The sequence below is a fragment of the Cydia pomonella genome, chromosome 1, assembly GCF_033807575.1.
Source record: "Cydia pomonella isolate Wapato2018A chromosome 1, ilCydPomo1, whole genome shotgun sequence".
Lineage (NCBI taxonomy): Eukaryota > Metazoa > Arthropoda > Insecta > Lepidoptera > Tortricidae > Cydia > Cydia pomonella.
In genome coordinates this window covers 12490875-12514858 of record NC_084703.1, presented here as the reverse complement: position 1 = coordinate 12514858, position 23984 = coordinate 12490875, and the positions used below count along the sequence as shown (strand labels likewise).

General features: G+C 35.9%; 1 protein-coding gene and 1 long non-coding RNA gene across 3 annotated transcripts in view; one reads left to right on the top strand and one right to left on the bottom strand.

Annotated features, from left to right (window-relative positions):
- LOC133515481 (uncharacterized) overlaps window positions 1-23984 on the top strand; it is a 69544-nt gene that overhangs the window by 12430 nt on the left and 33130 nt on the right. The window lies entirely within an intron of this gene.
- The window catches only part of LOC133515446 (leucine-rich repeat-containing G-protein coupled receptor 4-like), a 65600-nt gene continuing 49080 nt past the window's right edge, over window positions 7465-23984 (bottom strand). The window contains exon 2 of the mRNA XM_061847994.1: window positions 7465-10281. Coding sequence (XP_061703978.1) covers window positions 8559-10281 — 1723 coding nt within the window. The 3' untranslated portion in view covers window positions 7465-8558. The remainder of the gene's footprint in view (window positions 10282-23984) is intronic.

The window sequence follows — 23984 nt, the reverse complement described above, 5'->3', positions numbered from 1 at the left end:
TAGATATATTATTTGGTTATTTCATTTGTATTTGATTACGCTTACCTGTGCTATTAATTATGTTATTTGCCTAATTAATTGGTGTTCCATCTTACAGTTCCATAATGATTTAAATAAATAAATAATTAACTGATTCCATTGTACATGTCTTATTATAGTATACGATGTACATTGTGTTTAATCTAAGCGTTGAATTATTACGGCCTTAACATTAATGGTAGAACTAAGGCGTATTTTTTTTTTTAATTTGATAACCGCCTTGAACCTACATGACGTATCGCAACCTTACGCGGCAAGTAAGAACTGCTTTATTAATATTGTATGAATTTAATAAAAACTAAGCCAAACCTATATAAAAATATGTATATTGATTGATTATTTATATTTTTCGTTTGACTAAAATAAGATGGAGAAATACAGATATTATGTTCCTTTTTAGAAGCTTCTATTTAACTTGCACTGTTAAATTTTGCATTACATATGTCGGATGGCAATGCAGTATTATGGTACCATCAAGCTGATATGATGATGGAGACAGGAGGTGGCAGTGGGAACTCTGCAATAAAACAATGCAACCTAATAGTGTGTGGGGTTTTAAGAATGGTCTCGATGGATATTAGTTGTCTGTGGAAAGAAAAGTACAGTCAAAGATGAAAGCTTGTACCAAAAATATTTGTTTTTGCAAAAACTTATTATTTTTACTGCAGAACCCGTTAATACACGTGAACACACTTTGAAACCCAGTTAGAACATTTTATCTAGCATGAATCTGACGTTATTCATAGGTACCCTTGATAGTCTGTCTTTGATATTTAATTAAGTTTTCATTTAATTAATTATAAATCTCATTTTACAATACGTACCTGCTGTAATCGTTTGAAGTATTTGTATAGTTGTTTTCGTGTTCACGTCAATACTCCTGAGTTAACAGATTAATTAAAAAAACACCCGTGTTTTAGCATTTAACATCATACGATAAAATCTTAAACAGCCCGATTCGAAGAATGATTAAGACTCTTTTAAGATCTTTAAAAGATCGATAGCTAAACAACGTTTAAATTTACGTTTATTTCGATTCCGCTTTGATCCCAATAAGATCTATCTACGATATTTCTAACGTCAAAGTGACATTGGTTGCCCGAATCGAGTTGCTTCTGTCAATTATACGACATACAAACGATATCTAAATGAGAACTTATCATTACCGTATCTCATTCTTTGAATCGGGCCGAAAGTCACACTTTCAATTAAAGGATACGCCAGCAAAGTTAATCAAAGTGAAACAAATATTTAAATTTGGATCGAGTCGTGGAGTTTTGTTAATGGTGTCCCAGGTAGAAGATAAGAAGACTTCATTCTCCTTAAGTTATTCTCTGCATACATATTACTCATCATCAAACCAACCAATTACGACTAAATAATAAATAATAAACTTTTAATTATAATGTGCGAATCTTTTCCATGTTGAGTCTCTATTTATGTACCCATACATAATATAATTAGCTGTACAATGACGTTATTAGCTTAAATAATATTTTTTATTTACTTTAAACACCAATAGAATCAGTACCCCTAGTGTAAACAAATTCGATTTCCAAACGTGACGTACGCGTTTGCGTTTAGTCTCATTTTGTATTGGATTTCGAAAGAGCGCGCCAAGCGGGACGTTTTGGAAACTCAAAATCCTATACAAAATGAGACTTAACGCAAACGCGTTCGTCACGTTATGATGTCGATCAAAGTTACACTAGGGGTACAGAACAAGATAAGTTAGCAGCAATTTTGAAAGCCCAGACGTTGCAAGTATTAAGTAAACGTCATAATTTCATAGAAGTTAGACATTTAAAATAACCCGTGCACACCGTCTGGGCTATCAAAATCGCTGCCAACTTATCTTGGTTTGACTCATAGTTCGTGGCATCCATGATGACGCGCAGATTTATCAAATCTAACCTTTAATAATATGACATTACGAGTCAAAGCACGCGTCTCCATGAATGACACAATCTACAGCGATAAGTAATAAATATATAGCAATCTCATAAATGAACCGTTTCTTAAAATGCTACTGGCATTTAGGCATTCAATTGTTAATATTATATACTATATTCGAACCATACAAAATACAACGGAAATTTTAAGATTCATAAACGTTACAGTTCTTCATTTAAGGTGCAGTGGGTTCAGCCAGCAGAGGCCTAAAAATATTGTGGTGGTTCCACTAGACTTAAATTGACCGGGATATAAACCGTGATTACCTTTTATATTGTTTTTATGAAGCTCCCGATATTTCGACGCAGTTACATGCATCTTATTCACTGGTAACTGGAGATAGCGGGGGGTGTCAAAGTTGTGAAGACCGCGTTGGTTTACCCACATTCGTGCGCGTCGCCGTCGGCTGCGTTCGCTTTCAACGTTACCACTGGTCGCGTCCACATTTGTTACTCTATCTAAGCACACCACACTCACAGTGTCACTAGTTCACTACGCGTGTTTGATTCGGATATCAATGGTTTTTTACACAAACAAATCAATCAATCAATTCAAGTCTAGTGAAACTAACCGTGAATCATCCAAAACTGTAATTGTTGTGGTTGTCAAAAATTATTAATAGCAACCTTCAAGCCTTTTTCTAGTAACTTCATCAATTTGAAATCTGATTAAACAACTTTCGCTCTATAGAAAACAATCACGAACATAGGTCTAAAAAGCACCATTAAATAATTGTCCCACTTTTTGGTCAAAAAGTGCTCGCCTTAAAAAGAGCAAATCAAGCTAATTAGGAAACTCTTATTAAGCAAACCATTTAAGAAATATTAGGTAGAATTTAAATATTGTGGAATACTTACAATATTTTAAATTCCTTTAGGTACAGGCAATCTAATACTGTTTTTTTTTTTTCAGTTTTAATAAGTTATGCAAACCAAGTCAAAGGAAATAACCTCCATCTGTCCAGGATAAAATAGGAAGGTTTAGAAGGACTAGGTTTATACATGGTATTTTTTAATCGATTAGTATTGGCGACAGCTTGTAACTTCAAAATGGTTTCATGATTACGTATGTAAATATTCCTTAATAGAAATTCGAATGGAAAATACCACAAATCATTCTGGGATCCTTAATAAGTACTTAGTTAGCATCATAATAATTATTTAAAATGACCTCGCTACCACGATCATCACGGGAAGACCTGCATGGTAAGTACTACGAGTGATTAAAATAGTAGTTTATGTGACTGGTACATAATAAAAGGCATTAAAATACACGAGTGTGGGTTTAAGAAACGTTTCTTAATAGGATCACACGAGTGTTTTAATGCCTAATTATGTACAGTTACATACACTATTTTATCTACACACATATTATAAACTTTCTATGATATATTCACTAACCCAAATTACAGGGCATCGTTGCTCTCTTGGCGGAACTCGCTGATATGTGGTGGCGTCACCGAAATATTATAATCGCTCATTTTACACGAAACTTTTGCTACAGTTACTTTAAAAACAACAAAACATACTTAAAACTAATTCAAAGATAAACTGTACGTCAAATGGCGGCAAATGAAAACTTTTTTCATGCAGGTCACGCATTCGTAGTTTTTTTTTTAATTCAGAGACAAACTAGAGTCGGGGGCCTATTTCCGTATCATTCGATACAAACTAACATGCGAGATAAGTCAAAATTGTATGCAATTGACATTTCCTTTCGAACAAAAAGGCATCTCGACTGATATTAGAATAGAGGTCAAATGGAATTTCTTTTTTTTTTTCTGAGATGTTACAAGTTTGAAGTGATAACCAAATCGATTTTGATGTAGTTATGAAGAAATTACAACATCATCACAGATAATAAAATTGTTGAAACAAAACAGTTTATCGTAATGTTGGCCATTATTTACGGACTTTGAAGGCATCATAGAAGGTTTATGATATATGTGTAGATAAATAACACCTCTGGAGTTGCAGGCGTCCATAGGCTGCGGTGACTGCTTACCATCAGGCAGGCCGTATGCTTGTTTGCCACTGTCGTAGTATAAAAAAAATACCTAATGATACAGAGTATAGATGGATCAACTATTAAAGTCGGTGACCGTACAAAGTTAGCTTTGATGGACTTTATGTACTTTTTCTTTTTTTATTATATTTGAAATTCTTTTTTTTACTATATAAATATATTTGAAAGCCAGTAACATCAAGAAACTCATCGCTGTATTATTGGGGGTTAGTTATTGGGTACCAAGAGCTGCCGTATTTAATTACATTATTGCATGTTTGCTTTAATCGATCGCGAGGCGGTAACTGAGAAGGAGGATTGTATTTTATTGTTAGGGGTATATTATTATGTACTATTTACTTACTCTATTCTAGGTCACTGTTATTAATGTTATTATACAGAAAATTTTAATATAATAATTTACCTAATTTATTTGAGCGGTACCTACTCAGAACATTCAAATTAAATCCGCGCAGACTTCCGGCTAAACTTTCCGGTGAGCCACTTACTTGTAATTCTAATTGGAAAGAATAATTATTACGTCTTTAAATACTAACTTAATACTTGTACATTGTAAAAATACAAATGTCATATCTCTCTTTGTCATTGTGTGATGGCCGTGAACGGACTTTAATTGTTATGTTTTAATTTATTAAATTTATTAGCTTTATGCCGCAATTTAGTATCTGCTAACTTTTTATGAACCAATTGAAGCAATAGGCCTAAAACAGTTCTCAAAGAAAACCTTTTATTTTCTTAAAGTTTACTCCCTTGAGAGGTGAACTTCAGACACGCTAAAATTTATTTCAACATAGAGTATTTAACAAAGTTGTGCTTTTCCTTCAAAAATTCAAGTCCGTTTGAATTCCCCTATTGGTTGGATTTTGCAAAACACTATTTCTTGCAGATAAATTATCTGTTAAATGAATACAATAGTACTTTTAAATGTCCACCGTGTATAATTTTTTAATTTTCATGTTTGTAATTTCGGTGGTTTTACCTCTGCATTGATATGTTACTTAGTTAGTCTGGCCCAACTAATTCCTTTATGCCCAAAGCTGTTTGCTCGGATTTATTTTCGTATTTTCTATTTTATTACTTATTCAGTGTTTTAGCCGCATGGTACAGTCACGTCTGAAAATATCGATATGAAAATTGTGCCAGAAATATGTATATACTACCGTAATATATGGGCATTAAAGTCGTTTATACATATTTTTTGCACTTTTTTCGTATCGATATTTTCAGACGTGACCGTGGTATTAGAGCAAGATCCCAGAGTCACCAGACCTTACTTATTTTCTCATTACTAAAATGTATGGGATACTATAGTGTTACTGTACTTTTATGTCTGCATACTTGCTATATTGGCCCGACGACCATTTGTCTGGTACAAGGTGCTCAAGTTAGGTAAAAATATTACTAAATTTTCTTAAATTCTCATGGCTGCTTTTTATGTATGTTTTAGAAAATATTGTTAATAATTGATAATCAACATTGCCTCTGCATACTTGCTAAAGTATGCAGACATTAAAAGTATAGAATAGCACTATATTACCCCATACATTTTATTCATGAGAAAATATTAAATAAGTAAGGGTGGTGCCTCTGGGATCTTGTACTATATCATGTAGTAATTGAAATTGAGACAAAAATACCACAAATCCCCCTGACCATATTTCGTCTAAAACCTGATCGGTTCGTGTAGGTTTAAATGCACTACCTGTAGGTATTTCAATTTGTTTATTGTCAAAGAACCAACTAAGTTAATGATTCTGAAAGTAACCATCTGAATTAAAATACCAAAACCTACTGATTTAATTACCAAATGTGTAAACAATTTCAAAATGAGTTACGAGCATTGTATAGTTGTATATAATAGTCATCGAATTTTTGTTGCAAAAAATAAGTCTATCTCAATCTTCATAGTACTGATCAACTCGTAGATTTCAATGATTTTTTTTTTGCCAACATGCTGTCGATATTGAATGTTGATAAGAATTTGAACTAAAGCAGTAAATTACGAGATCGTAATCTTTGACATCAAGTGAAGTTGAACGTGAACCATTCCGGACACAATAACGTCTGTTTAGTGAAAAATTAATGGTATTTTCTATTACGATTCCTATTACTAGTTCAAAGCCTGCATGACTGCCAAGAAAAAAAAGGTATTAGTTCAAAGTATAACAACTTCAGCATAATAATAGCATTCAAGATGTAGGTACATATCATTAATAAGCCATTTTTTGTACCTATATATAGAAATTGTCAACAGTCTTTATGTTTTGCAACAAAAATTTCAACAGATATATCATTTCTCTTTTTTCTACACTTTTTGCTAATACTTACCGGGTGCGAGAGTACTTATACGTTAAAAGGTTGTTTTTTTAATTTCTAATCTTTAGATTGGCACATGCATTGGTATTTCACTACCTGACTAATTGTTTATACCTGCCTAGAAAGTTACATAATGAAACTAACAGCAGAAGAGTTTTTAGTAATGTTTCAAAGAAAATATTGTTTTTAAGAGTAGGTATGCATTGTATCACATTATATTTTATGTGCTTACTTATTTGTGCGTAGCACATACAATTGTTTTAATTGTAAAAAAAATACAGCTCAATTAGCTTTTCAAGCCCTAAACTAAGTAATCTTTTAAAAATAGTCCAAACTCGTTGGAAACAAATATGCTCAATTCTGTTACACTCTATTGATTTATATATAGCTGATATAATCAAATATTTGCACTCCAAAGTTATGTGTGTGTGTCTAAAATTACTTTTAGCGTCTTTAATCTGTTATTAAAATATTTATGAGAAAATCATGCTTTGTTTTTTTTTTGTTACCATTGCGGAGTACTTATTGTTTATGTACATCTTCAAAATATTATTTTAAATATTTAGGTAATTACACATCGTATAACTCAGTTCTTATCGCGTCTCACGTTAAACATAATTTAAAGAGAGTATTAACTTGACCTGACGTATTACGGTTAACAAAATCTTTACATATATATGTAAATTTATACTTATTATATTACTTGTATCAAAATTAGAGGAATAGATTTAATGCTGCAATGCTTTTAACGTTTTTAATATTTTTATGAGTAGCTAATGCTGTTTTTTTATTTTCACGTCAACAGCTGAAACAAGGGTAATTTGCTGCTTAAAAACAATGAGCTAAATCGCATTTTGCTCACTGAGTGAGACAAAATAACATTCAAGTGACCTTTATATTCGAATGTCATTTCAATAAGCGGGCCCTAATACAAGTTCGAAATATTTGCATTCTATTGTCTTTGTCCCTTTCACGTCAGTAGCAAAAAGAAAGAGACAAAAAGTGCATACGTAATTCAACGGTATATTTACGGTTTATAATAGAACCCCAAAATAAGTCAGACCGCATCGTTCCAAAACACCCTACGACTCTTCATTCGTAATAATTAAGATACGAAATAAAAGTTTAAAATTTAATAAAATCACCATATTTTACGTATTTTATTATACAATCAAAACAATGAACTTAAAAAATTACGCAATTGTTACGCAAAGTAAATAATTCTACTTTTAACGATCTCTACTACAGTTGACAAATAGTCGTATCCGCAATTCGGACCGTATCTTACAAACTTTTTTTTTACAAAAAAGTTGTCGATTGATGTTTGTTATTTCATTATTTCCGTCTTATTTTATTGAAATTTCTTTCGTTTTGTTTTATTGCGGTAATTAAACTTAATACCTTAAGAAAACATGAGTAAAATAGTGATGAAGACGGATTAAATTTTTTCAGGTTGTATTTTTAGCTTGAAACATGTTCTTACTGCTGTCGTGAAAAATTTTGTGTACTACACGAGATTAAAGTTATTTACATCTCGTGCGCTTTTGAGTCCCTTACTACGCTCAAGATTCTAAATTAGGTTCACTCGCTACGCTCGTGAATCTATTATAGAATCTTTCACTTGCACGGGACTCAAAATAAGCATGCGAAGAAATATCAAACTTTGCTCTCTTGTTGTACAATTAACTATTACATACCATATCATGACTACGATAAAAAATACACTGCCTGTAATAAGAAACAAAAGATGAACGTTTTTAACGTAAATGTTTTAATTTTAAGATTAAGAATTTGCTTAATCTATTAAATACTCAAACTCATTTTTTATATTTTAAATATAGTTATCGTCCTGTTTCAGGAAATCTTTGATAAAATCGCTTATAAAATACTATATAGTTGTAGAAAAATATTTTTCGATATTTTTTATGTCGATGTCTAACTATAGTCACTATCAACAATGTCCAATCTAGAACCTATAGTTACTTTTAGTGAAAGTCATAGAACGTTCATAATCTTTGGCTTTACACAAGATCATCTTGGTACTCATATCACATATCATTCGAAAGAGCGGGTTCTAGAAGTGGCGCTGGAGGAGGAGGGAAGAAGTGCAGCGGGTGAGAATCCAGCGCTGGTGTTGAGACTGAGGCCAGAGGCTCGCGGCGGGGTGGCAGCTGCAAGATGTGTGCACGGGGCGGGCGCGCCGGCGCCGGCGTTGGAGCGCGCCGTTAGCTGCCCTTCGACACCAGGTGGTACGGCGCGTGGATCGTAGCGACGCTGCCCAGCTCGGTCCGTCCCAATAGCTCTTCAGGGTGGTCGTGTTCGTGTTCACGCCGCTTCTCCTCGTTAGTGTAGTATTGAGCGGCGCGGCGCCGCGAGTAGCACAACGCTGCCGCTACAGCCGCCAACACTGCGACACATAACAACATCAGCCCCGCTATGACACTCATCTGAGCTTCGTGTGTACTGGGACACGGATCCAACCGATCGAAACTCAAGTTCGCAAAATTCGTTCCCCGTAACCGCATCGGCGAATAGCACTTAAGACTTCTAATGGTAGAATTAAGAACTGTAGTAGACATATACACTAGCATGGTTCCAGCCGAACACTGATCACAATGCCATAAGTTCTTAGACAAATGAATTTGCGCTATGGCTTCCAGTCTTTGCAAGTCCTGCTCACTTAACGCTTGTAACTTATTGTGTGAAATGTCTAGTCTTTGTAAAAATTTGGTTTTTGCCAATAGTTTAAACGGAAACTTTGCTATTTTATTCCAGGATATATCTAAGGCAATTAGATGCTCATTATACGTAAAAAAATTTGGTGGTATAATTTCCAGGGAAAGGTTAGCAAGCCCAACACCATGAATTTCCGGTAGTATCTGAAGAGCAATCGCAATCTCGTTCAATGGCAGGTTGTTTCCGCTGAAATTGATAGTCTTCAATGATTCAACAAGAGGCGCAAAAGTCTGCAGATGGAACCTGTCTATTTTGTTGTGGCTGATGTCCAGATGCAGAAGGGAGGTTAGGTTGGTGAGCGCAGCGGGCGCGAGCAGCGCTAGGCGGTTGCGGGCCAAGGACAGCACTTTCAACTCTCGGTTGCGTCCGAACATGTTGTCCACCACCACTGACAACTGGTTTCCATCCAGTCTTAGCTTTTTTAATTTCTTAAGACTTATAAATTCATCAGAGGTGAGATATTTGAATTGGTTTTCTCCTAAATCTAACTCTTCTAAATGAGGAATCAAATGATAAATCTGTGTATTTACTCTTCGTAAAAGACATTTCCTGCACTTGAATATTCTTAAGTGTTGTATGTCTTTGAACACTTCAGGGTTCAAATCGGCTAAAGGATTGTAACTCAAGTCCAGTTGATATAGTTTAGCTAGCATTCGAAAAAGTCTAGGCACTAGAGAGGAAATTTGATTGTTTGCCAGAATTAATATTCTCAAAGATGTGAGGTGTCTAAAAGTCTCGCTCGGCATTGTCGCTATACGGTTGTGGTCGAGATGTAGTTCGGTAAGATTAATGAGTCCCCGGAAATTATCAGTCCCTATTGCGGTTAAATTGTTATATGTCAAGTTGATAAGTTGTAGATTTTGGAGCCCCCAGAAGGAGTATTGTCCTATCGAGGGCACGTTTGAATTGACGATGTGGAGTTGCCGAAGATTGGCGAACGGTGTTGGTTGTGTGAAGATGGGCCCGATGGTGAGGAAGTTGGGTCGTTCCTGCGGCGCCGAAATAACCAGAATCTGCGCGTTGCGGTCGAGGAAGTCGACAGGCACAGCGCGCATGCCGCCGCGCGTGCAGCTGACGCGCAGCTCGTGCCCTTCGTCCGCGTCGTAGTGCGAGTGACACCGGCACTCCTCGGGACAGATACTCTCAGCACCAGAGCTGCGATCTACCACCATCACCATCACCCACAGCATCATCCAAAAAGGTCTCCATCTCCTGTAACAAAATATTTATTTATTACTTTGTGCTCACTCATTAACATCTCGTTTAATTCAGTAATACGTTCAACAAATTGGTCCTGTGTAAACCTATATATCTAAATAATATCATAATTTTTAAATGGTGAAATTAATGCAAAATTGTACAGTCAGCTGCAGAGAAAAAGGTACCGCCCCCCGCATACAAATTTGTATCAAAGGATTAAATAGATAAATAGATAAGAGACTGAATAACTTAAGGACATAATATTATCAACTAGGTACATTAGGTACAGAAGAATATAATGAATTAAATTGCTCACTTATTCATCTTATACAGAGCGGTATAGATTTTTTTACATCACAGGTAAAATATTAGGTACCTATGTGGTAACAGCACCTAATTGCTGCTAAAATATCTGCTGAACCAAGCCAAATAAATCAACAGGAAAAACGTGCGAAAGTGTAAAAACTTGCTTAAACTCTGTGAGCTACTAACGAGATTAGAGCCTAGTGAAATATGCGGCCCGCTTTGTCCGCGGAATCCAAAACCCCTGAAAAATAACGCGCAGATAACAAAAGCCTTCTGACACGACGACTGAGCGTCATCCATTTTGTGAAATTCCAAAATATTCATTCGCACCTTAATGGAAAGCCTTCTTGTTTAGTTCTGTCACGTCTATGTAGGTATTGTAGCGGCGCTATTTGCGTTATGAAAAATATTACTAGCAAATCCCTTTTTTTATAAAACTTGGGTGTTATTCAATTTCATTTTTGCAGACTGTGATTTTAATTATAATTTTATGATACATTTTAATTCGTCTCGCGTACACTACTTCATACATTTGTACTCGTAATACCTGGCGTGTCATGTATACATATTGTCAGGAACATCAATAAAAAGCTTGGAGAATACGAGTAGAATATTATTATGTTTTTACTTACTGTGATATGAACGCTGTTCTGATAGAATCTTAAAAACAATAGTCAAATCTACTCCTCATTTCATTAGGACTAGTTGACAGTAAGGTAATTTTTATAGTTGGAATATTTTAAGGATGGTATCCGAATGTTACTTAAAAGTTTTTCCTACCATTTAGACAATAGACAGGACGATATTTATATGCGTTTACGGCAATTATAATATGTAAGTATCTATACATTTATTAATGCACGAGGATGAATGTTCACAATAATTACCAGAACATATTGTTCGATCGATGAATTGTTTCCCTGCTCACATAAACACAAATCAAGTAATTTTAAATCTTGGTCATAATACTGCTAAACATCCACAAAAAAGTGTTTATGCGAACAGTTACAAGTCACTCCTATCCCAGACCCACTTATTTTTAAATCTCTTAAGGGTGACATTAGGATGTCTAGGTACTGCTGAGACTGACTCGTGGGCAGTCAGTGTAAATTTCCTTACGGTTACCCGTAGTTTCGTGTTCTTCTCTCATGCTCACTGAGTGTAAGCGTGAGCGAGATGGATGTGTGTGCTCCGGACCGCGCATATCATGTTTTTGAATTTAAATTTGATGTAAGTTTTAATAAAAAAAAGTCATCGATGACAAAAAAATAAAATTGCGCATTTTTAGAAGCAATATTCATATTTTTAGCTTTTGTGCATATATATTCGTTTTTTTTTTTCAAAAAATCAAGATTAGAATCGATAAAGTCACTAAAGAGAATCCTCAAGACTGCTAAACAAATTTTGGCAACCGTATTGTAATCCTAAAATGCGGTACGATTTTTCAAAAACTACTCTCTGAACCTACAGTACCTTACAATAAGTGACGTTCGTTATCGCATTTCTGTCGCGACTTATTTTAGCAATGCCGCAGGTAACAGTAATGCAGCAGCAATTCCGAAGCAACATCAGGAAGGCAATAATTATGATTGTCTAGTCCATATTTTTTACATCTACATAAATCCAACATCCCTAATCTAACTCCATGGGTTTCAATGTATGTATATAAATATTCGTAACTTAGTTGTAATACGCATACTTTGGGTTTACTACATTATTATTAAGAGTTTTACCTGGATATGAAGAACTCAACATATAATGCTTTAAGAGATAAATAAAAAATTAATACTTTGTGCCAAAACACATTCAGCTCTCAGAATTCACTTAGTTAAATGCTGTTTAGAGAATATGGTATATTAACAGAATACCAGTCATCTGTAATGTAACGTACAGTTCTTTAGATATTCGCTTGTTACTATTTACCTCTGCTACTTTAAGCCCCATGCTCCTCTAATATTAATGCCACCTGCTGGCAAATATATCACCTAGATATCCTACCGGCTGAAAATACGCCCAAGTACTTTAAGTTCAACTAGGCAATTTAAACATTATCTTTTAATATTGAATTTTACGTTTTTTTTAATGCTCTACTTTTCCATGAAAAATATGATGTATGTACAGTCAGCATCAATAATAGCGGATGAAATAACCCGCAAAAAGTATCTGCCACTCTGGAATACTTTCCTAACTAGAGATAAATCTCTACAGTTGGCATTCTAAAGTATACGTTATTGTTGTGTTACTGTGTTAGATAATACTTTTGACGCGTAGTCTGATCCGATACTTTTGATTCTGACTGTGGCATTTAAATATTGATAATTTCTTCTCGTTTCTTGACCTAACTTTACTTAAACTAATCCAACACACCTATAAAAGGGAGTTTTCAGAAAATAGTGTACCTAATTAGTGTGAGTAGTTAAGAAAAGTTAATCGCTGTCAGTTTTGTGACGCAAATTAAGCACTAAATCATTATGAGAATCAACTTTTTGCCTTTTTAGGGTTCCGTAGTCAACTAGGAACCCTTATAGTTTCGCCATGTCCGTCTGTCTGTCTGTCCGAGGCTTTGCTCCGTGGTCGTTAGTGCTAGAAAGCTGAAATTTGGCATGGATATATAAATCAACAAAGTCGTACAATAAAATCTAAAAATTTAATTTTTTTTAAGGTACCTCCCCTACACGTAAAGTGGGGGTGAACATTTTTTTATTTGCTTCATCCCTACAGTGTGGGATATCGTTGGAAAGGTCTTTCAAAACTAATAGGGGTCTTCAACAAACATTTCTTGATAAAGTGAATATATTCGGAGATAATTGCTCCGAAAGAAAAAAAAATGTGCCCCCCCTTTAACTTTTGAACCATAGGTCCAAAAAATATAAAAAAAATCTTGGAAGTAGAGCTTAAGAAAGACATTAAATTAAAACTATAGCGGATATGATCAGTTTAGCTGTTTTTGAGTTATCGCAAAAAGTTTCCCCTTCATAGTAAAAAGACGTACACCCACAGTTCATCCCTTGGTTAACAATCTACCATACTTTAAGATCCAGTTTAGCTTATTGTGACGGAAGAGTAACTACGGAACCCTACTCTGAGCATGGCCCGACATGCTCTTGGCCGGTTTTTTCATTGTAATAACGCTTATAGTTTATGAAATGAACACCAAAACCAAGCTTTTATTGAAACTTAATGCGTAATTATCGTTACAAAACTGACAGTTATTAACTTTTCTTAACAACTTACTCTAATTGGGTACACTATTTTCTGATAACTCCCAGAATGCATACTCAGGATATGAGTACAAAGTCTTACACAAAACGTGTTTCACAGTCTCTACGGAATCCTAACTAGAACTATTAAAAATAAACGGCCACTAGTTAAAATCCCGCTCGGCCAATTTCACTTTCTTATCTTAACTGAGATGAGGCTACCCCGTAACAATCTATACGTAGCTCGAGGGTACCTCGGATCCGTTGTAAACCTCTTAAAGTCTACCGTTCTCATCTGAATAAACGGCTTGGCTTTCATTTATAAATTAAAAGCAACCGCTTAAATATACAATAAACGCGCTAAATATATAGGTCATACTGAGCAACTTTTACTATGGGGCCAACCTGAAATCGCGAAAAATTTTTTTACTCTCCCATAGAAATTGTCAAGGACAGACAGCCAGATTGGCTCAAATTCGTGAGTGACACCACTGAACTAGCCCGTCCTTAGATATATCTCAATGTGTATACCCCCAAACTAGCAATGACCCTCACTAAGTTTGACCGTCTTGGTTTGACTTAACATTCGTATTAACGTGTTATATCCTGTGACGTAAGCACAAGTACTATAAACATTTCATTATAAGCCCGATATCTGTATACAGCAGGTTGTTTTAATCATTGTTTCAACTTGGCGTCGTCTGAATGCTAATTACATTCCATCAAATCTACCACAGCTCTGTCACTGGCATTGACTTCAGGCAAAATGTATGTGACTTTTGTCACTAGCGATGTCATGAGTGGCAGGATTTTGGTGTCATGCTTGGTATGAATTTATCCTGAAAAGTTAACTTTGAAATACTTGTACAGACCACTTCAAAGATATGTTGACACTAGGGCATCTTACTCCTTTGTAATAAGGCGTAAAATGTAAAATTATCTTTGACGTCGACTGTCCAGCGCATTGGAATTCATAAAGTGGCCATGCAGTTTTGCAGCGGCGTGTACATAACTACGTTTCATGCAGACAGGGGATCTAACCGCCCATTTCTGGGTTGAACATGTTAATTTTATGTAAATGTATGTAAGGGCTACCCGCTCACTTAATATAATCCGATATTATTATAATCATTAATTATCATCTTACTTAGGCATGCAAATTATTCATATCACAGATATTGTCTAAACTATATCAGGATAAATATACATATGTATAATACTAAGAAACTGCACTGTTCGTTCGTTCGTTGTTCAGAATAAATTTTATTCTGATTTTAAATATTAGAGCCATTAAAATTGAGGCTTATTAGAATTTGACATGGATGTGACGATATAAGTTGTAGGTATCAATAATGTTAAATGGGGTAAGGTCCGGGCTTTCGAGAAGAGAGGCTGCGGTGGCCCTAGCGGTATGAGACGGGGTACTATCCTGCATTAGAATGAACCCCTCATCAAAAACAATAGCAGAGGGAACAACATGTTCCTTCAGGATATCATTTATGTACTTGGCAGCGGTCAATCTACCGACATGGCCCCCGCCAGGCACGAAAGCCAGCGGTGGCATCATGGTTCCATTTTTATCACTTGTCACTATGGCCGTCACTTTCGCGCTTACATAATTGTTAGAACGTGACAGGCATGATGACAAATGATAAAGAGCAGACCATCTTAGCCCTACAGCTCTGTCCGCCCGTAAAGGAAATGCCGCCCCAAAACATTACGGATCCAACGCCATAGGCGACCCTTTCAGAGAAGCAACATGTAGTATAATAAGAAATATATTGTATGATTAGGTGCCTATTCAATTCTATTATTCTTTTTTAATGAAACAAAAATTTCATTTTCTCTGTGAATAAAAGAGAAGCGAAAGTTAGGTAGCGATAACCTGTCGAAGATAGGTACGAACCAACAACAGCTTTATAAGGCAGGTTGCCAAAGCAATAAATAATAACCGTCGCGGTATCTTGTCGCCTCAAGTTGCGGCTGAAGTTCACCGAGTTCGACATTGGGGTTCAACAACTGGGCGAGTTTACACTTCACGGGATGCACCAGGAACTTGATCGATTTCTCTTAGACGACTTCGCTTAAATGCTTATAAACAGATTATACTCCTAAGCCTTTCAAGTGGTAACGCTGCACTTAACTAACTTAACGTAATATTCGATAACCAATTTACTTAACTTAAATAAGTTGGTGCAAAATGTTCCCAATTTTCACGAGATTGATCATTTTTATTTAGAAATATTTTGCAATTCGCAAAATTTGAATAGTAAAGCCCTAAACTTTTAATCAAAGTCATCGATCCATTCCTAGTATTTCTAAATCAAAAAGATAAAACGAAGCCCCTATAGAATCACTTTTGTCGGGCCATCGGTCGGCCGGTCTATCCGTCTGTCAAGACCCTTTTCTCGGCAATGGGCAAAGGTGTCAAGCTGAAATCAAATCCAGAGACTACTACAATCCTTAAGAAATAAAAAATCAAGAATAAAGACAGATGAATTTTGCAGCACCTATTGTAGTAGATAGACGGACAAGTAATAGGTGTCGGTCTATAATGGGTTAATCGAAGTGTAGTTAGCTTAAGGATTATTGTGTTAAGTAATTCAGATAGGTATCTAATTTATAATCCACTAAAACATTTAATTGTCGTTGCAAGCCTTTGAACATTCTACTGCTAAGTACAAGTCTCTTCTTAGGTACTTATTGCGCAAGAAGTTACTGCTGATTAGCCATTTGCGGGTTGGGAACTTCACACAGATCTTTAAATGGAAAACCAAATGTTTAAGAGCATCGTACTTTTCGTACTTAAACGTCGTTGCCGCTCCATTGGCTGATTGAGGATCTCTACAGTAACTCGACAGTTTAGACTACAACGATTAATATATAAGTTTAGTTTATCTACATATCTAGCGACAAGTACCTATTGCTATTGAGTCCTAATTGATTATTGAGATTGAGAAGAGGTTATAATTTAATTTTGGTTGCAACAAATTGAAATTCTAAAGGTTCGTTCAGAAACGTGCTTTCGTACTCTTTTGAAGTAACATGATAATAAATATAAATGTATGAAGTATCTTTTTTCTATTAAAACCGAGTTAAAATATAGCTAAATACACGTAAGTTTTAGTTTTTGTCTTGTTTACTTATAATTTCTTTAAAAATAAAACTTTGTTTTTTTTGTTGTTTATTTTATTGCATGTTTGAGAAAAGCACTACACATACATGGGTGGGAAATCTGGGGTTGCCCGCCTCAGACCTATCCGTCTATATGTCTTCGGCCGGCAACCCCGTTCGTCCCGGCCTCTGCAGTAATGTACTATTTCATCACACTTACTTTGCATCACTCTGTAGTAATGTACTATTTCACGGAAGTGCGGCGCGGGAGCTAAAGCCATGCTTCATTCAGACTCTGCAACATTTCTCTTAACCCCCTCCCTATTGAAAATTGATCAAATTACAGATATACTATTTTGAAGTAAAGAAAATTCAGCTGACTATAAAGTGGTGAATTATGCGTCGTAGGGCTGCGCTTATTGCTGCCGTAACCTTCTAATATTCGTACGTCTGTGCGCCTGCATCGAATTACACTTTTGCTTGCCATGTACAAGTACATATTTCGTTTCAATCTTTATACATCTTCTACGATCAAAACACTTTCCCTTACCATTTGTTTCACTTGCAACCTGTATATGTATATATATATATATTTCCTTTATATAATGATACATATATATAACTAGTACTGCGGAGATACTGACTATATATATTGCGTCTAGACTTAGATAGAGTAAATGTGATCCGGGGGAGGTGGTGCATCCTGCCGTCATACAGTTTTTACTAGTACGGAGTTCCTACTCTTACGAATAATATGCTGCACAGTTAAAATTGTATTAAAAGAAAATAAATAAATTGAAATTGACTTTGAACCAGCGACTTTCGGTTTGATGGTTGCACGCCTTTTAAATACAAAACGCTGTTCCACATATTATGGCACTTCTTATCTGCTTACACTATCTTTATACGAGCGTGCTCCTTGTTCATTTTTTTCATTGATTACAACAAACCACGAACCAGTTTAGTTGTTTATCAGAATAAATGATATCTACTGCGGACCGTGTAACAGTAGGATCTTGCTTATCAGCCAGGTAATCTATTCAAAAACGGAATCGACAGGATGTTAGCACGCACGAACAGAATACTTTTGTTCTTTAATTTCGCTTAACGTAGGAAATAATTGTACAGTCAGCTAAGATATTAGCTTAACATATGTGTATGACGCAATGTACGTAGTCTTGCCATAAATTCTGTCCTACATGAAATGACATTTATTTTGAAAATAAAAGAAGGCTTACAAATAAATCAGGGTTATTTTTATTAATCATATTATACAGATTCTATAAAATAAAGTATTTATTCAAAATGTCCACCTTTTACTTTAACACACTTCTTTAAACGGTCCGGCCACTCATCTATGACGGCACGGACGGTATCGATGGGTATTGAAGCCGCTGCCCGCACTAAATCTAACTTGAGAGACTCAACATTACGATGAGGTTTAGAGTTTAGAGCAGGCTTTCTCCTCCAAAATATTCCACAGTCCAAAGGGTTGAGATCGGGGCTTCCTGAGGGCCAATCTTCAGCCGCAATAAACTCGGGTAAATGCGTCGCTAACCACCGTTGTGTTGCCTTAGACTTATGTGCAGGGGCAGAGTCTTGTTGAAATATCCAGTGCTTACCGGAAAATATAGTATCATTTAGCGGCTTAACAACTCTCTTCAAAATGTCGTTTTGATAGTTCGCAGCACGTATTTTTACCCCTTGTTCACACAAATGAAACTCTGTGACGCCTTCATAGGACCTACTCCCCACCAAACCATGACATATGCAGGACGGTGGCCTTTTTCTACTCTTGGAACTTTTTCAGGCGCTTCTTGGGAACTGTGAGCATATATTTTATTATTTTTGCGGTTGAATTGTTTCTCCACGGTAAAGATTTTTTCATCTGTGAACAGAATATTACGATATCCGCCCTTTGCATGCCGCTGCCACAACACTTTAGCTCTCGTCGCTCTTATTTTCCTTAGGGCTGCTGTCAATCGCTGTCCTGTGCTCCGACGATATGCGCTAAGATTAAGGTCTTGTTTTATGATACGGTGAAATTTTTGTTTGACCATACGCTGAGGGGTGGATATGTAGGTCATACTGAACAACTTTAATAGCGGGTATTACTACAATGTTCTGCCGCCAGTGTGCAGCACTAGCACCTATCGTAAACCATAGTAAAACATGACATTGATTTGTTCGTTTGACAAGGCGGTTTATTTACAAAGGGCCTACCAGGAAACGGGAAATCGAAATTTAGTTATCTCCCTCTTTATCGCTCGTATTTGCAAGAGTGATAAAGAGGTTAGATAATGAAATTTCGATTTTCTTGTTTCGCGGTAGACCCTCAGATTGTGATGGATTGTGGTAGTGGCGCCCCCTACGGAGCGTTTAAATAAGGATATGAGTAACTTTATGTTATATTTGGGTTTCCAAGTTCAGGTTTGTAAAATCACAAATAAATTTAAGATTGTGTTTCTCGGATTATTCGCATTGTTACGGAACTCTAATAATATAGGTCGACGAGGAGCGACTGCTTCGATAATGATGACGGTGCCATAAGTTGCGAAGATATAATTGGGCGATCTGAATTATTCAAATTACTTTCAAAATTCATTGTTAGTTTCAAAGAACGGCCATTATCTAAAAAAAGTTGGGGTAAATTATTAAATCGTAAACTTTTCTCATCAGAAACGCCTTCAACATTGTTATCTGGATATTTTAATCTTTTTATGATTTCTATTGCAAATACCTTAGCTGACGGCAAGTCAAAAAGTAAAAAGTATTGAACATCCCTCATTTTCATCTAGTTTTTACCACAGTTTTATGACTCATCCATTCCATATTTCAAGGCGCAAAACCAATAATGTGTTTCCTTTTACAAAACAACCAGCATAGGCAGGACAAACCTCGATACGCGATCAGTTAGTAGTGTATAATCGGATCTTATGGTATCCTGCGAATGTTAAAAATGATGATACAAATCTTAACTCACACATGTTGTTACGTGACCTTAATTTACTCTCGATCAGCAAAAGCGAATGATCTTTTAATACTCACCAAAAATCTATATCTGCCGCTACTCCCGACTTCAGAAAGTTGGTTCGAATATTAGCATTACATGAGTCATTGGTCAATACACACTTGTACAAGTAAACTTGACCTTTCTGCAGTGTGCTTAAGAGTTCTAGTGTTCCTTCGAACAAAGATATTCCGTGATAGTATCACGTGTCACGTAGTTTTACGCAGTGAGCGACACGGGCCCAACAGTCACGTGTCTGACATGGAATCCAGTGACCGTAAAGGCGGCAAATCGCTGCCCAAATCTCCTGCCGTACCCAGTTTTATAGACAACGTTGACAGAAAATGTAATTGTAAACGTACGGATGGGTTTACTACGTTACATCTGGTCCCAACTGCCTGTCATTAGCTACAGATACCCAGGCGCACGGTACAGTGTACTCACATTATATTGTGTAGGTAGACAAAGATTTACCTATCCTATCAGTATTAAAAAAAATACATTTATTACAAATACAATGAAGTTTATCTACTCAAACTGCTAGTGAGAACTGTATGGCTTGTTATAAATCGTAGATACATGCAACCGCATTACATAAGTTCCTCCGCTAAACATTCTTAAAATAAATACATTGCTTAAAAGTTAGCTCGGTAGTAGTTTCCTTAGCTTGTTAGCTAAGAAACAAAGAGTTTTCTTTAATTAAAAAGTTGGACTAGGCGTTGGCTGTTAAGCGGCAGTTTACAAATAAGGCACCCTATTCCTTTACCATAATGCAGCTGAGGATGATGCATTATTCATACAGTTGCCGGTTAGCTAATAAATATTCCGTGTTTCTACCGTTAGGTTGACTATAAAAAGGAATCCACGCGCAGGTCGTTCGGTTCGAGAGTTTTGATGGCTCCTTAAGTTTTAGGGGAACCCAATAGATAGCGCTACTCTATCATGATAAGCACATAATTACCTATTCTGAACCTCACCATCCTATACAATATTCATGCGGCCGACAGAATAGTTCGGTTTATTATTATTTTTAACCAACTTCTTAAAGAAAAGGAGAATATCCTCAATTCTGTTACAATTTTATTTTTGTTTATGATTAAACTTGTTACCTTTGAGCTCTGTCATAAATATCTGGGGGCTAAGCCCCTTAGATAATCGTTCATCGACAACGCCGGACAAAAATTTAATAAGATAAAATGTATCGCGATGACAGATCGTGACTATTTCGATATATTATTGGTTAAGTTTCTATTGACGTTTTCTATCAACGATTGTCATCTAGGCTAGTCCCTCTGAAACAATTTGAAATGGTAAAATGCTATGGTGAAATGTTAACTCATGGGTTTCTTGGCACCCACTCCTATCAATCTATCTATCTATCGTTGGCGCTCGATCAAAACGAAAGTACCTTCTTAAAACAGGATTATAAAACAAGGAAAATAAAATTTTAAAAGAACCTTGATAATTATGTCGTTATTTCGCGAATAATAGATACTTGACCCATTCATGGCCAAGACCCGTCGAGCGTAGACAATACGTCGGGCCACCATACATACCGTTTTTAGCCAGAACGTAGGACTCAGCTTATGAGTCTCTGGCCTGGGGCGCACGATAAATAAATCGCCGCTTATGAAACCGGCCAGTTGAACAACATTATGCAACATTTTTACGAACCAACTTATTTCTGTCCCTATCAAAAAAAGATGTAGGATAGAACATTTTTATTTTTTACATATTTAACTTGCTGTGTTTGTTGTTGTTTTATGGGTCCAATCTCAAAAGTTCAATTTGTCCCATTTCCCTTGCCTTACCCCTCACACAAACCAAATATTTTTATAAAACTTGTAATTATTTGTCACACACTATTATGATAATACAATATCAGTTATTTGTGACTGTTACAACTGCCTTGTTATTATTGAAACTAATAAAAAATGAATGAATATTAACATCATTGTTAGTAAATAATTGCTACAACGATCACCAAATATTATGACATAAAAGTACAGTGGGAGAAAATTCTCGTTGCCTTACCCCTAACACAAAACAAAATATTATTATACTACGGGTTGGTAAATGTTGCAAGCCATCATCCAAACAGTAATCGGTTGTAAAATGTTACAATATCAAACAGCTTCAACACGAAAAAAGCTTTAAAACCAGTCAATAAAGTTTATTTTAGCTTGCTACGGAAACATTTCTAGTTTTTACAAGTAGCGCCAGGCCACGATGACCCATAAACTGAGCCATGTCAATAACCTCTAAAATATACATATTTTTGGTATCTTTGAAATATGGATTTTTCTGTTTGCTTGCAACGCGTATGTATCTAGAACTTCAGTATATATACTACATTGCACTCATAGTAAACCAAAATGGAATATTCTGGGCTCTATTTTTATTAAAAAGAACGCATTTATATATTTTTTATCGTAATATACCATATAGAAATGGTTGTTAACTTAGTGGATACGTACCTTATGACGTCAAATTACGTTTCGTTTATGTTTAAATCAGAATTTATTCATAACTCACATGTGAGTCACTGGCCCTGCGGAACTGTTTGAGCATGACCCATATGTTGAGTCGCTGGCCCTGAATGCGTTAATATTGACTCTCTCGTACGGGTATCGAACGTCATTATTAATAACTTTATAACTTACTTTATAATAAAATGTTGCCAAGACAAAACCATAAGGCTCGCACTGTCAAAAAGTTACCAGAACTCTTGTAGAGCCAAGCTTCTAACACTACAAGCCCTTATTTCACAAACTCAACACCTTAGTCAAAATATGCGTCTTTATTGGCAGATTAACATAAATTTGTACGATCGTTCTGCTGACTACCTTTTAGTCTACAGCTAACATCTACTGAGCTATTTAATTAATATAAAGTAATTTGTGAAGTGATAATAATAATGTAGCCCTATAAGTACTTTTTTAGCCGTAAGGTTTTATAAAGATCCGTGATACATAAGGAGAAATTTAAAGTAAGATACGAATATATCCGCAAAAATTGTACCTACTTTTGTATTTCTTATGTGTATTTAAGTATGTATACTTGTATAGTGATGCGACGTGATTGTGTCCTTTTTATACGCTTGACCGAACTTGAAAAATGCATTGTAAGATTTACAAGCATTTTATGCTCAGATTCCGGAGCAGGCCACCAAAAATGTAATTTGTCTAGAGGGCTTTTCGGGCTTTGAGAAGCGATCTGCGGAACGGATAGGACACGTCTAGTGCCGCCGACCGCGCCCATCACAGCTTATTCTGCGCGGTACTTGTCTGTATTTGATAGACCACTTAACCCTTAATGTTGGGTTCAAGCGTTATTAAAATGTCTTTTTTTTTACATACTTCATTAAGAAGCTAAATTTAATTTAAATAGTGTGCGATTTATGCGCCGTTACTACAACTTTGCGACCCAAGTCAGCATTAAAATACCAAGTAATCCACGGGGGCTCCCTTGCCTTGTTGTATGGTTTTGTCACGGGTTAACTTCCATAACAAATGGGTGGTGCTTCTACAACGACTAAAAGCTTCTAAATAATACGGTGCGTATTAGTGGTAAGGTATTTTTTGTAATTATATATCTGTCGGCGGCGGGTCGTAACATCAGGCAGATCGTAATGTTCCTGTGTAATGTTTAATTGGGAGAATCAACTTTTTAGCGTCATTCGTTGCCATGGTTACGATTAGTTGTCCAGGGGACAAAAGTTCATTGAAATACTGATTTTATGGTACTTAAATGTATCAAACTTGCGTTTTTGTGGTCGTTATAACCAATGTCCATAATGAGCCCCCTACTAAGCATGTTAATAGAACGGCATACAACGTCTCTTCAAACAAACTGTGCCACTGTTGTCCCTTGGACAACGGGACAGGATAACAAAACAAAAAAAGTTGATTCACCCTTTTGCAGTAGTCACATTAAACGAAAGCAGATAGGTAGGATAGGTCCGTTAGGTTACTGCAGATGCCTGAAGGGCAACTTTCTAGAAATAGGAGCCGTTTCGTCGACTCAGGGAACGAGATAAAGATTTTCACGTTTCACTATATGCCTAGGAATTTCGCGATCTGCCT